The following is a 13272-nucleotide window of genomic DNA, read 5'->3' as shown; positions in this document are numbered from 1 at the left end:
TCCCTGGGCTCCGGGAACCCTTCTGTTCGCTTTAATCGAGCGCCGAGCTGCAGCAGTAGCTGCTGCCACTGCCGAGTCCCACGCTGACTAAGCTTCGTTTCGAAATGGTCCTACTTCCAAATGTACTTAAATTTAACTGCATTTAAGTCATATGTACATCCTTAGTTCGTGATTGAAGCTCACTACTGTTAAATCAGTTCTTTTCTTCACAGAGGTAATAGCTAACATTTTGCATACCTGAAATACTACATTATTTGTGTGTTCATTGATTTTTTTTTTTTTTTAAGCTCTTAAGACTAATAGATTTTTCTTTTGTCTTGTGGATTGCAGCATTCAACAGAAGGTATCAGGTTGACAGCTCTGAATGACAGCAGCCTAGACTTGTCTATGGACAGTGATAACAGCACATCTGTGCCTTCGCCTACTAGTGCTATGAAGACGAGTCCGCTGAACAGTTCTGGAAGTTCTCAGGGGTAATGAAGACATTTGGTCTTGTTGCTCCTTTCTGTTCCTGAATTACTTGTGCTAAAAGCAGAGCAAATACTGCATGAGTGAGAACCACTGTTATCAGGGTGTGAATGCTCCAAACTGGAGCTTGCATACATTCTTATTTTCAGTCTGAGTGCTAAGGCAGGACTAAATTTGGGGTTTTAGTAAGGTTGGGTGAAGATACTTAGAACAAGGTGATACACAAACTTGGGGGCAGTGCAGTAGGAGGCTGTGAGAGTAGTGAGCAGGAAATTGAGGTGTGAGAGTGAGGAAGCTATAATGAGAGTTTTGGATCAAAATGTGACACATAGAATTTAGGCTTTCTGTTTGGAAAGTCAGTAGTGCTACTGCTGTTACTGATAATATCTATGCAAATTAAGCTTAGGAACATTTTTTTTCTATTTTATTTTCAAAGTGTACATATTAATGTTTATCTTAACCCAAACTGTGTGTTATCTTACCCTATCTAAACTCCAGGTTGCCCAAGTAAATGGGATCGTACTCTTCTCTTTCAATAGTCTCATGTACATTTATTTGATATGCAGACAGGTTAATATCAATCTCCTACAATTGTGCAGTATTAGATGTTATATTGTAGAATGTTGTGTAGGATAAAATAATTTATTGAACTTTACCACCTGTCAAAATGAATTAGCTTTTTAGTCGTCCTTGGTAAATTACTTCCAGTAGTTGATACCATGCTATCAAAACAAGTCTGTGATATCTAGGATGTTCCACTTGAAGTGGAAGTTGCTCTGTGTTGTTTTCAGGCACATATTGCTTCCCTAATTCTTGAAAACGAAAAAAAAACCCCATTTTTTGTGTTGCGGCATCCTAGGTGTTTGCTTGGGAGGTCCAGACTGAAATCATAATCACAATGGTGTGTCTAAATTGAAACCAAACTTTTTCTATTCTAGTCCTTCTACACTGGTTTTGTTCTATCCTTCAGGAAAATAATTGCTACCTTTTCCTCTGCACCTTACTTGGGCAGACATTACCTTAATTTTTACCTTTTTTAATGCAACTATTTACTGGTCTAAAGAGCTGTCTTCAAAGTGGTTAAGATTAAATATTTGAAATAGCTTCCATTGCTCAAGTTTGATAGTAGATTGCCAGTGCTCATTTCTGCTCTGTAATGTAGGCAAAATCCTATCAGCTGTTGTTACTGGCCGTGCATACGATGTGTTGAAATGCTGATCGTGTAGCACCATAGCTTTACTAACGTTTAGCATCTCATCGTTTTTTCTCTTTTTAGCAGAAGCAGTCCTGCGCCAGCTGTAACAGCAGCATCTGTGACCAACATACAGGTTTCTGAAGTCACTGTGCCACAAATAAATTCCAGTGAAAGCTCAGGGGGTAAGGAAAATGGCATAGTATATTGTTTCTATTGAGATTTTTTTTTTTTGTAATGTGTATAAAGCAGTTTTTCTTCCAGTTTGAGATCTGTACTTAACTCATGCTGTAATGTGTTCTCCTTGATACAAGGAGTTAAGTAAGTTCTTTAGGACTCAAGAAATCATGACTATATGCTATTCACAACATCAATAGGTTTTCCAATGAGGGAAAACTCTAAAGCTGGAAGAGCAACTTTCATATTTATTTTTAATGCGTTTTGTAGTTAAACCCAGGTGGTGGTTCTGTATTGTCTGTAATTTGCACTCCCATGTTCCTGCTCCTTGTGCTTCATGAAATTGATCCTAGGAATGAAGAAAACTTGGATGTAAGCAGAACACTTGCTCCTTAGTGATGTCTTTTAAAGTATGTTCTACTATGTGCTGACTTTGATCCTCCATAATTTCTACAGAAAAAGTACACTTAATACTTAGGAAAAAAAAAATAGTGAAGGAACAAAGGCTTATGGTGAAAACTTTCACTTAGTTACTTCTCTTTTTTGGTCGAACTTTATAGGAGGAGCAAGTCAGAAATTGATGGAAAACTGGTTAACTTTTCAAGATGAGATCTCTTATTTCACTTACACATGTGGGACAGTGGAGTCTTACTGTTCTCTGATTTTTTTTTAATGCCAGTCACGTGTCAATATGAGTAATTTTGTCCATCTACATGGACCTTAAGTGTCAAGGCTGCTTTTGGATTTGGAAGCATGTTGTTCAGTCTTGTGTTTTGGTTAATCAAAAATAGGCACCTATTTCTTATCCTGGAGCATCTCCCCATGCGTGCTTATTGGTTTGAAGCAACTTGAGGTAGAGCTTTGTCATATGGAGCATTTTTCAAAAGGATGTGTGGAATACCAAATCTTTATCTGATGCTCTGTGATGACTTTATCTGTCAATGCATACTTTGAGCCTGAGAAACGATAAACTTCATGTTTGAGTGACAAAGGGAGTATCACATTGCTCTTGGATTTGATTTAAGGCAGTCTTTGCCAATGTGTACTTACAGCCAAGTACAGGATCAGTAACACTTTTTTTGGTACCAAGAGTAATATATCTATATTAGTACAGAGCTCTGTCTGGGCGAGTATACCCTGCTATTAAGGTTAATTGGACCAAGCAGAGAGTCACTGGCGTGGCTACCCTGTACCTGGTACAGGAGTTCTCTCTCAGAGTGAGTCTGAAACCAAACCATGCTGTGTAAACGCGATGCTTGTACCACTTCCTTGATGAGCACTTGCTAATAGTGGTTTTGAATAGAGACCAAAAATACCAGTGACTGAAATAGTTGTGTTCAAACTCATCTGACTGAAGCTTTTAAAATTATTTATCCATAGGTACTTCAAATGAAAGCATTCCTCAAACTGCCACACAACCAGCCATTTCTCCAGCACCAAAGCCTACCATCTCTAGAATTGTTTCCTCAGCATATCTATTAAATCCATCACCAAGAACTTCAGGAAATGTTGCAACAAAAATGCCTAGCCCTGTCACAGCAGTGAAAAGGACGTCTTCTTCCCATAAAGAAGAGTCTCCCAAGAAAATGAAAATTGAAGAGGTATTTCAGATTTTGAGATCATATCATAGCAGTGTCCAAAACTGAATATTCATTTCAGCTGCAGTGCTGATTCTCGTATTCCAGGTTTCAAATATTTTGTTAAATGGGGGTTATATTTCCTACTCTGAGTGCATTGCTGCTTTATGGATTCAGCTTGCTTAGGTGTTAGAGGTTTTTCTAGGCTGATATTCATTTCAAGACATGTTTACTGTGTTAGCACAAATGCTTAGATCCTAAATTCCTGTCTTAAAAGTGTTGGGTTTTTGTTAGAATATAACATGTTAAGTTTTACGACTAATTCTGTCCAAAACCACTTTGCAACCTTATTTTCTTGTTGATTTTTAAAAAATGTGTTTATGATTTTTAATAATTTCTGGGTTTGTTTTTTTAGGATGAAATAAGTGAAGATACTAGCTGTATAGATTTGAATGAGCATGAAAAAATGGAAACTAAGGTATCTATGCTTAGACCATTCAATTTTGTGTATATTAATTGGGACATTTCCTTGTGAAAACCACTGCATTTCCCTTTAGGAAACACTGAGAGTGTTTGTAGATATATTATAGACTTTCCAGTAAAGATATCAAAATGATACGTCATTTTTCAGTGTCTGTGTCAATATTAATGAATTGCAGTATGTTACCTGCTGCCAGGCTAACCTGAGGCTGAGTCCGTAGTCACATAGTACAGTGATTTCTTTGCTGGTCATTTGCATGCTGTTATGCGTAGTGAAAAAATTAATGAAGATACTTATTTAAATTTGTTAAATCAGATCAGGGGCGTGCCTATATGCCTTGTTTTCCCTTCATACCAAACTTGATGTATGTTACTTGAAGAACAGTGTATCTCGTTGGGATTTTTGGTATGTTGGGCTGAGAATCCCAAAGCCAGGTGCTACCTTGTTCAATTTTAGATTCAAAAAATTTCAAATTATGGTAAATAAATCTTTTCTGATAGTGAAATTATTTGTATGACGTGATAGAATACCTGCTGGGAACTTCAGAGATTCAAGCATGCACCTGCAGTATCTTGTAATTTAGCAGACAATTTTTCTGCTTATTGGTGAACAGAAAGGGTGACAGTCTGTCTCTCCAGTCTTATGACAGCAGCACTCTACTTAGGCATAAACAGGTTTTTACAGGGTATGTTCTGTTGTCTTTTGGAATACTCTGGAAAATATGCTGAGAAAATACATATTAAAATGCTGAAGCGTAAGTGAAGTGGTTTATAGTTTCCACACCCCTAAGTGAGTAATTATAGCTTGTTATGTAATCGTCTTGAAATCCCTTTGACCTCAAGACAGGTGAAGGCAGAAATGTATGTAAGCATTTATAATCCTAACACTGAAAACAGATCCTCCGGATGCCAGTCACTATAAAAGACAGGTAATCCTGTTAGCTTTTTTTTTTTTGGTCAGTCTCCTATAAATGTTATGTCCTTATAATTCATAGAAGGAGATGGAAGAATGAACTTCTTCAATCAGCATTAAGATCGGTTTTTCTCCTTTGAAACGCATACCTTTTTGTTAGGGTGTGGTTTACCAAATGGTACAATTTTACCTAACAGGTTGTTTTCATTAAAGTGAGAATGTACCACTGTCCTGCTTTAGCCTTTCAGTCCCACTCTTTGACAACCTGGCTCTGACATTCATCTGTTCATCCAGAAAACTGATTCAGCCTATTAAAGTAGCAGGAAAACTTTTCTGGCAGAATGGTGAAAGGAGGGGAAAAGTAGTTGAACAAATTCAGCAGCTTTTCACATGGTCTTTCTTGATCCCACACTTTTTGTCTTTAACTAGTTGAAGGCCATGTAGTGTTTTCCTATAGGATTCTCTTTAAAAGATGTTAAGTGGTTAAACCGGTGACAACTGAAAGTGATGTAGCTTGTGTTCATGTCAAATTCCTAATCAGCAGAACATTTAGTGTGGTGATTTCTGGACTATAAAAGGATGGGTATCTGCAGCAAGTACTGATACTTGCCTTTTTTATTTTTGCTGTATATGCATGACTTAAGGCATTCTGGTTAACGGAGTTCGTTCTGTATAAATAGCTTTTACAATTGGAAGCGGTGTAACTATTGATGCTTTTGGGTTTTTTTTAGGAGCAACTTGAGACAGAGGTGAATGTTAATTCTCAAACAGAAACTCTTCAGACAACTTCTCTGCAAGCTCCTCAGGTACTGTTTTTAAAACACATCCTCTGTGTGTATGTGTGCTCATCTGTGGTGAATACATTGAAATTAAAATGAGCCCAGTGTTAAAAATAAATGTATAATTTTTAATAAAAATCCATTGTATGGAAAGCTGCTTGTTGTTACTGTCACAATTTTTGTGTTTTAGATGGTCATTGATCTTATTGAATGTGCATTGTAGCTAAACATGTATGGCTTGCCATACAAACTGACCGAAGCTGGATTCGCTCTTCTGAATTGTGCCTTCAAAGTAAGGGGCTCAGTTTATTCCTTTGTGCTTTGCACATCACAGAATAATCCTTTCTAACAAGGAAACAATGCTTTAAATAGCTGCTGCTCTAAGATATCCTGGTAGAGGTTGAGAATGTCTGAAATGTAACTTCAGATTCTTACACTTGGTATGAGAGAGAGGGAAGTTGTGGTCTTATAATTCAGTAGCCAGCTGTGTTGCTTCACTTCAGATAGGAGTGTAAGGAGCATTGGAAACAAATACGCATTAAGAATTCCGTGGCGTTTGCTCAAATATTTGTTCCTAATATTGTAACAACTTTCAAAGAACATGTCCTTGTCTTCACTAGCATTTTTAAGCTTCTTTTAGTTCTCTACTGATTAAAGTGACACTGTCACAAAGCATTTTATGCACACTCTTCTCATTAAATGATGTGTAGTGAATGTATTGATTAAAACTAGAGATGCAATAACGTTAATGGTATTTGTTACTGGACTTTCAACTACATGAGCAGTACTGAATAAAGGTACCAAAATTGTTTGGCAGAAATTCAAGATGTTACATGGGTACCCTAAACTGCTTCAGGGAAGTTTTTAGATGATTTAGCACACCAAGTTTATTTTGCCCATTCTTGAGGGCTGGTTACATAAAGCTTAAGCAAAAGTACGGTGGGTCTCTTCTGCCATCTTTCAGTGTTCTCATTGGCTTTAAGATGCTGCTCATGTTGCAGAAAATAAACATTTCAAACTGCAGGTCGTCAGCACCAAACAGGGGGCTGCTGGGGACAGGGAGCAGGCGGGAAGTCAAAGCTATTTTGCCCTGAGTTCTTGTTGCATTGTGCTTTGCTACCGTATCAGTCAGTGTTAACTGTATTGCTTTGTCATAAAACAACAACCAAGAGCAGTTACTAATGCAGTTTTTCCCATGTATTGAATGTACTTTATTTTAAATGTACTGAATGTATTGAATGTACTTTAATTTTGAATGTTTGCAACATAAGAAAACATTTTCTGATAAATCATGGGAAGTAATGCATCATAACTGGATTATTGGGATGTCAAATAATCTGCTGAAGTGGAGGAGAAATACTTTAATTTAAAAGAAAAAACAAAACCAAACAACAGTAATAAAAGACTTATTAAGCATTTGAGAAATTAATAACTAACTGAATAGTGAGTGTTCCTTTTCTGTGTTTGCCTTTATTTGGCTTTAGATGGAATTTTGCTGAACGGGATTTAAGTATTTTAAGTGAGAAAAAAGTTTACAGATTATTTTCAAGGTGAATTCTTATCGTAGTCATGTAGCACTGTTTGAGTTCATTATACCTCTTCGATGTAAGTCTAAACCAATATGAAAAGTTGGAAGTTTGGCTGTGAAGAGCCTTTACGTAGTCTGGAATGTGAGTGTATGGAGACACGTACTTTGCATTGAGGATGGTTTTTCATCATTCAGCTGTAAGGGGCTGAGGCTTAACACTGAATTGTTCAAATGAATTTTTAGGTACTAACCATGCAGATCAGGTAGTGGATGCCACCAATCAAGCATCCTTACGTGTGTATTATGGTTTATTATCATACAGGTTATTGATAGGCTAAGCTTTATCTTCAGCACTTTAGTATTTCTTGCAGTTGTTGAAAGAGGAAATGCATACTATGAAAGAGGCTCTTGTACAAATTTTCCTTAATTATGACTGTAGGCAAAGAATAGCAGCTTCCATATTTATGATTTGTGACTATCTTTATCTTTGTATATTCCAAAAAACTCTTCTTAAGATTGTGTTCTTGCAAGTTAGTGCCAATTACTAGTATTTCCTTTTATATTTACAAAGTTAAAATACAACCAAACTTCTTTTTTCTTTTCAGAAAACACCAAGTACAGACCTTTCAGATATCCCTGCTCTCCCTGCAAATCCTATTCCTGTTATCAAGAATTCAATAAAATTGAGATTGAACCGGTAAAAACAACCTCAGGGGTCCATAAACAGTATCTGCCAACTCAACCTGTTGTCTTCTAATGCTAGAAAAAAGGAGAACGGAGGGTGCAAGACTAGAACATGATCGCAAATGGATTTAGGTATATTTTGTGCACTTCCCTTTCTGGGCTAAAATCACCACTTGATTGGAAGTCCAGGTTAGTATGTGAAGCCAGGAGTACAATTAATGTGTTAGCAACAGTTGCATTAAATATTTCGAAGGATTACTGCCTTTAAAGTCATGAACACTATTTGTAGCCATATTTGACATTCTGGTTGAATTTGTTTGATGAATTGTTTCAAAATTGAGATAAAACTGGCATAAGAATCCCTTAAATGCACTTTTATGTACTTTTTTATTGGAGTATGACTAATTTTTAGATCTTCAGCTGATACACTTTGCTTTATTGAAGAATCTCTTCAATACAAGTGATCTGCAAATTGGATGACATTCTGTGATATACTATACACTTGGTTTTCAATATATAGTATATCTAGTTCAACTGCCATCGAGCAGCAATAAGCCTTTAAAATGAAATGTCAAATCCTGAGGTTATAAGACTTATGTTGAGGAATTAATTGGGAAGTTTTGGTATTGGTGGGACATGATTAAGATGTGGTCTATTTTTATTTATAGGATTGTTTTAAGGTGCATACAGATCAGCAATGAAACAGTAAATAAACTTTCCTTTGAGCTGATCCAACTCCTTTTTCCCTTTTTTGATCCCTTTGTTTCTTGGGAAAAGCTTTTGCATTTAATGTTGGGGTTTTTTTGCAGCTTGTATGCACCACGTAGGACAATAGTTACTTAAACAAAATGAAAACAAGCCAGACCCTCAGTTGGGTTCCTCCCTGCCTCTTACCTAGTTGTAATACCCTGTGGCCTATAGGCACAAATTCAAAATTTTGTCCCATGACTAAAGTGTTTAAATAAATACTGTGTGCCTGTGAAATATAACACCTATCTTGATGGCCTTTGAATCACTAAATAGAAGATGAATTTTGTACACTCCATAAAAGTCCTGTATGCGTTAAAAAGCTTCAAATTTTAAATAAAGGCAAAAAATTTTCCCTAAGGATTTTAATCTTTTTATTTTGAGGTGGCTCATCAGAAATAATTTTACATACTGAACAACATTGAATTTTTAAATATCATATTTCTAGTAAGCACTTGACATCTAGTAAGCTCTCTTACTCCTATATTTTGTTCTTGTAGTCCTATCAAAAAAGTAACAACTTTTTCTTTCAAAAGAACTGAATCTCTCATGGTGAAGAACAGCAGTATTTGAGGAACGTGAGGGATACCAACAGTAATACCAGATGTAGATATCAAACTTCATGTTACTATTACTTAAGTCTGAAATACATGGGATGTCAAATCATACTTCCCAAACTTTGATTAGCATGTTTTATGAACTCCCTTCTCCCATTGTGCTCCATCCTATTACACGTGCATCTTTCATGTTAAAATTAAATTACTTACACTCTTCCCCTTATCCTTCTAAATTAAGTCTCCAAAGTCAGAGTGTAGCTTATCTTTTACTTAGGCTGTGCAGTAACTGAAGGGTTTTTTTTGCCATTTGTCTAAGATGTCTAGTATACAATATTTCTCTTTTCCTTGCCCTGTACAGCCTGCTGTCGTCCACCCCCCAGAGAAGGTTATATTAACAGTTGAAGTGTACAAGGTGTCTGTGTATTTTGTGTAGCTATGGAGTTTAGATCGAAATTGCCAGGCACAAATTTAGTCTTGTCATTTTGTTTACACATCGGAAAAATCTTTCTTTCATTTTATTAAACGTTTCATGTAACTGCACCCAAGTTTTGCCAAGCTGGAAACTTGGAACCTTTCTGTATAGTGACTTTTTAATTCTAGTTTTCATAACCTGGAGATCAGACTGTTGCTTTCGCATGATGTACGTAGTGTCTCATGACTGGAGTTTGCTTTGTTTTATAGTATCTGTACTCCTTGTATTTTTCAAGAGCTATTTTGTAAACAGATGATGTATTTCTCCATTGAAAACACAATAAAAAACAGCACAAGCCCATAGTTGTCTGATTTTTCTGAACTACAAAATTGATTTTACTCTCTAAAGTCATACTTAACTCTCTGCTAAGACGAAATACAGTATGTCCTAAAAGAAACAGTGCATAAGTGAATGTTCTCTAAATGAGCACGATGATAATGTAGGGAGTGGAAGTAACACTTGGCAGGATGTTGAGTTCTACTCTGTTAAAGGGAAAGGTCGTGGATTGTGCAGTGGCTTGGCATGGGCAGTTTATTGCCCCCTCCCTTCCCCTTGCAAACCAAAACATCCATTCCCCATCTCAAAAGCTTAAATTCTTAACTACTGACAAAACTAGAAGAAATGTGTGCATAAACAATTTGGGGCTGTACTGTTTGCTTTAGAAGTTTGAATTCAGTTTTTTAAAAATATTAGCTGTAACAGTTTTGGCCGCTTACACTTGCTTTTCTTGCAAGTGACTATTTCTTACGTCAGCAGATGGCACTATTTCTCTTCTCGTCAAGTAGTGTAAGCTTGCCCTGAAATAAAAGTAAAAATTACAAGTAGCTGCGCATCACTTGATTGATCTTTGTATCAGCATGAGCCCAATCCTCCAAATGCTTGATGTGAGTAACTTTATTAAGTAGCCTTCTTTTGACTAAAATGTCTTTAACTGCTAAAACCACTGATGATTATGGTCGTCTTATTATAATTACCCTGCCTAAAACAATAAACCTTTGTGTTGTATATATTTTTCACAGCATGCAATTGCTTGTCTTGTTTAGAACAGATCCATCATCTTTATATCTTGCCCACCCTGTCTCCCTTTCATCACAGCTGATGTTATTTATGGCTTTAATTCCTCTTTTATTTTCTTCAACCAATAAAAATCTGCTAGTAGATATACAAATTTCTGTTCAGTGTTTCTCAGTCTACTGGCAATAGGCTTCCATGGGCTTGTTTTTCTGAGTTACTAGTCACGAACCTTCAGAAGTAAGTTCACGGACTTGTGAGGATCTGCAAACAAGAAGCCGAAAATTACTGTTGTAGCCAAAATAATTAACATTAATAAGCCATGGTTCTAACAGATGGCTGTAGACATCCTGTTTTGAATCAGACATTTGAGCTGATGAGTTCTAGCTGAAGTTGTACTTCCTTGCTGTAGGTAGTATGTGTGCATGGCATTTCTTAGTGCATTTCTTTTTCTTTGTTTATTTTTAAACTGTGAGATCTTTAATCTTGCAGCTACAAGTATGTAGAACTCGGTAGTAATGAGTTATCAATTGATAGTAAATGAACCTTAATGAGAAAACCAATTGTAATGAACTATAAAAGTTAGAACGGAGTTCTTCAGCTTCTAGGAAAAAAAACCAAAAATCATTGTAGCAGCAACAGGCTGGATATTACTGTGCCAGAATCTATACTTAAAAGCAAGAATGTGGTAGTTTCTGAGGAACCAAAGTATGTTTATTTTCTCATAATGCATATTTTCTTAAGTTGTGTGCATTTCTACAAAAGGCATTTTGCCTGTTGAAGTGTGATCCTGGCGTCCTTCATGTGACATCATAACCATACTAGTCAGTTAGCTTTCCTGTGCTTAATCTCTCTTCAGCAACGTTGTGGCTGAACAATACTTAATTTTGTCAGTCTTGATATTACTCTCGAACGTCCATAAACACAGACATCAGCTGCGTACTTGGTTCACGTTGGTTTTTTCAAGATCCACTGTTCATATTGGAAAAAAGTCAGTAATAAACTGTTTTTAGTTTAATAATATTAGTAGTTTTAAGGATCTGTTCAATAGAAACAAAGCATATTGGATTTGTTGATAGAGGCAGATGCAGTTTGATACGTCTACAAAGTTCAAACTAATAATTTGAAATATCTACAAATATCAAACATCTGCTGTTGTAATCACCAAAAGAATGTGAACTTTGATATCACGCTTCAGGGGGAATGTTTTGTTATGAAAAAGATAATAGGATGTCCCATCTGGTTTTTGGATATTTAAACTCCAATGGTTTTTTTCATAAAGTTTAGGCATATTAGTGTTGTTCTGACTAAATTCTGGGATGCCATCTTTTAGGTAACTTTTTTTTTTCCCTTCCTCCCATGTGTAATGAATTAACCAGATCACCATTCCTACTCAGCATGTCTGATTATTTTTTTTAATGACCACTACAGAATGCTTAAAATAAGCTAAGATTGATAATTTCATACACACTATTAAATTTTTACCTCAGACTCTAAAGATATGGATCTAGAAAAAGTCGAATTTATCAGCATACTAATGGTTGGTGGGGAAAAAAGTGTAATGGTATAAGCAGATATTATCAAGCTTGTTTTTTGCAGTGCATTACTGTCTTTAAATAAGAGGCAGAATCCAGGCAAGGGTAAAGAGGAAAATTACTACTGAGGTAAGGTGATAAAAACTCCAGCGTGCTGGGTAAGGAAAGCTTGCTGCTTTATTTAACCTAAACAACAACAACAGAAAAATAGCCAATGCATTTAAACTGCCCCATAATAACTGTGGCCCACTCGGGTACCGGACAGCTTATGTGCGCAAACATCCTTCTGTCTGTCCGATTTGCGCGCCAGCACGTCTAGCTCATCACGCGTGTTACGTTTGCATTTTTAGAAGTAAATTTCCTCAGTGAGGCTGCTTAAGTAAACAAATGTTTTACACACCTAAAATCTGCACATCAATTCAAACTTTTCAGTTCATCTAAGATGATTTCTGTGATGTTAGGTCACGCATCCTTCATCAGTTGGGCATTTCAAACGGCACTGAAATATAAATGGGGGGGTGTGGGAAGAAATCCTGGACATTTGAGGAATAACTTCCCTGCCTCTCCCCCGTTAGAAGTTTGATTCTAAGTACAGCAAACACGATGGATGATACTTTTAAAACGGCACGTAGCAGTTCTGCGCTGCAGCTTCTGCTTCAGCTGCGCGGCAACCTTGCCCTCCGTGCTGTCGGATGCTGTGCGCCCCCCAGAAATCTGGCATGCGCGCTGTCCTTGTTTGCGTTCTCGGTCTGCAGTGGAGCTGTTAATAAAGAGATTGATGATAAAGTTGTCGAAAAGAGACAGTTGGACAGGACTGCTCACCATGAGTGACAGAGGGCATGCTCTGCCTTCGCAGCCAAGAACGCTGCCCCCAGCAGAGCGCCGGCCATGCCTGGACGCTGTGCCAAGCCTGTTTGGTGCATGGGGACAGGAGCCTGCAGTTTATGAAGCGTTTCTATTTGATTTTTAACTTGTGTTCTTAAAGTGAGATTTCCTTTACTTAGGATTGTCACACCATTTAAAAAAAAAAAAAAAAAGAAAAAGCATGGCCTTTTGAGAACAAATGTGGTTTCAGCAGCGATACAAAGGCTAGTGTTAGATAAGTTCTGAAATTTTTGTAAATGATCTATTCGGATTTTAAAAATATTTAAT

At 36.8% G+C, this 13272-nt stretch overlaps 1 protein-coding gene across 1 annotated transcript; it reads left to right on the top strand.

Annotated features, from left to right (window-relative positions):
- The first annotated feature begins 334 nt into the window (after window positions 1-334).
- On the top strand, window positions 335-8658 carry LOC104505831 (poly(A) polymerase alpha-like). Its single transcript, XM_010146548.1, has 6 exons — window positions 335-473; window positions 1745-1845; window positions 3218-3438; window positions 3830-3892; window positions 5539-5613; window positions 7720-8658. Exons 1-6 carry the CDS (start codon window positions 388-390, stop codon window positions 7813-7815), a joined length of 642 nt encoding a protein of 213 aa, XP_010144850.1. The 5' UTR covers window positions 335-387; the 3' UTR covers window positions 7816-8658.
- Window positions 8659-13272: the final 4614 nt, after the last annotated feature.

Source organism: Eurypyga helias, unplaced genomic scaffold (assembly GCF_000690775.1).
Source record: "Eurypyga helias isolate BGI_N326 unplaced genomic scaffold, ASM69077v1 scaffold41622, whole genome shotgun sequence".
Taxonomy (NCBI): Eukaryota; Metazoa; Chordata; class Aves; order Eurypygiformes; family Eurypygidae; genus Eurypyga; species Eurypyga helias.
This window is presented reverse-complemented; position numbering and strand designations above follow the sequence as displayed.

Coding starts and splice junctions, on each gene's coding strand:
- LOC104505831 (XM_010146548.1), top strand. CDS start 388: ATGGACAGTGATAACAGCACATCTGTGCCTTCGCCTACTAGTGCTATG. Junction 474..1,744: donor AGTTCTGGAAGTTCTCAGGG/GTAATGAAGACA, acceptor TTCTCTTTTTAG/CAGAAGCAGTCCTGCGCCAG. Junction 5,614..7,719: donor CTTCTCTGCAAGCTCCTCAG/GTACTGTTTTTA, acceptor TTTTCTTTTCAG/AAAACACCAAGTACAGACCT.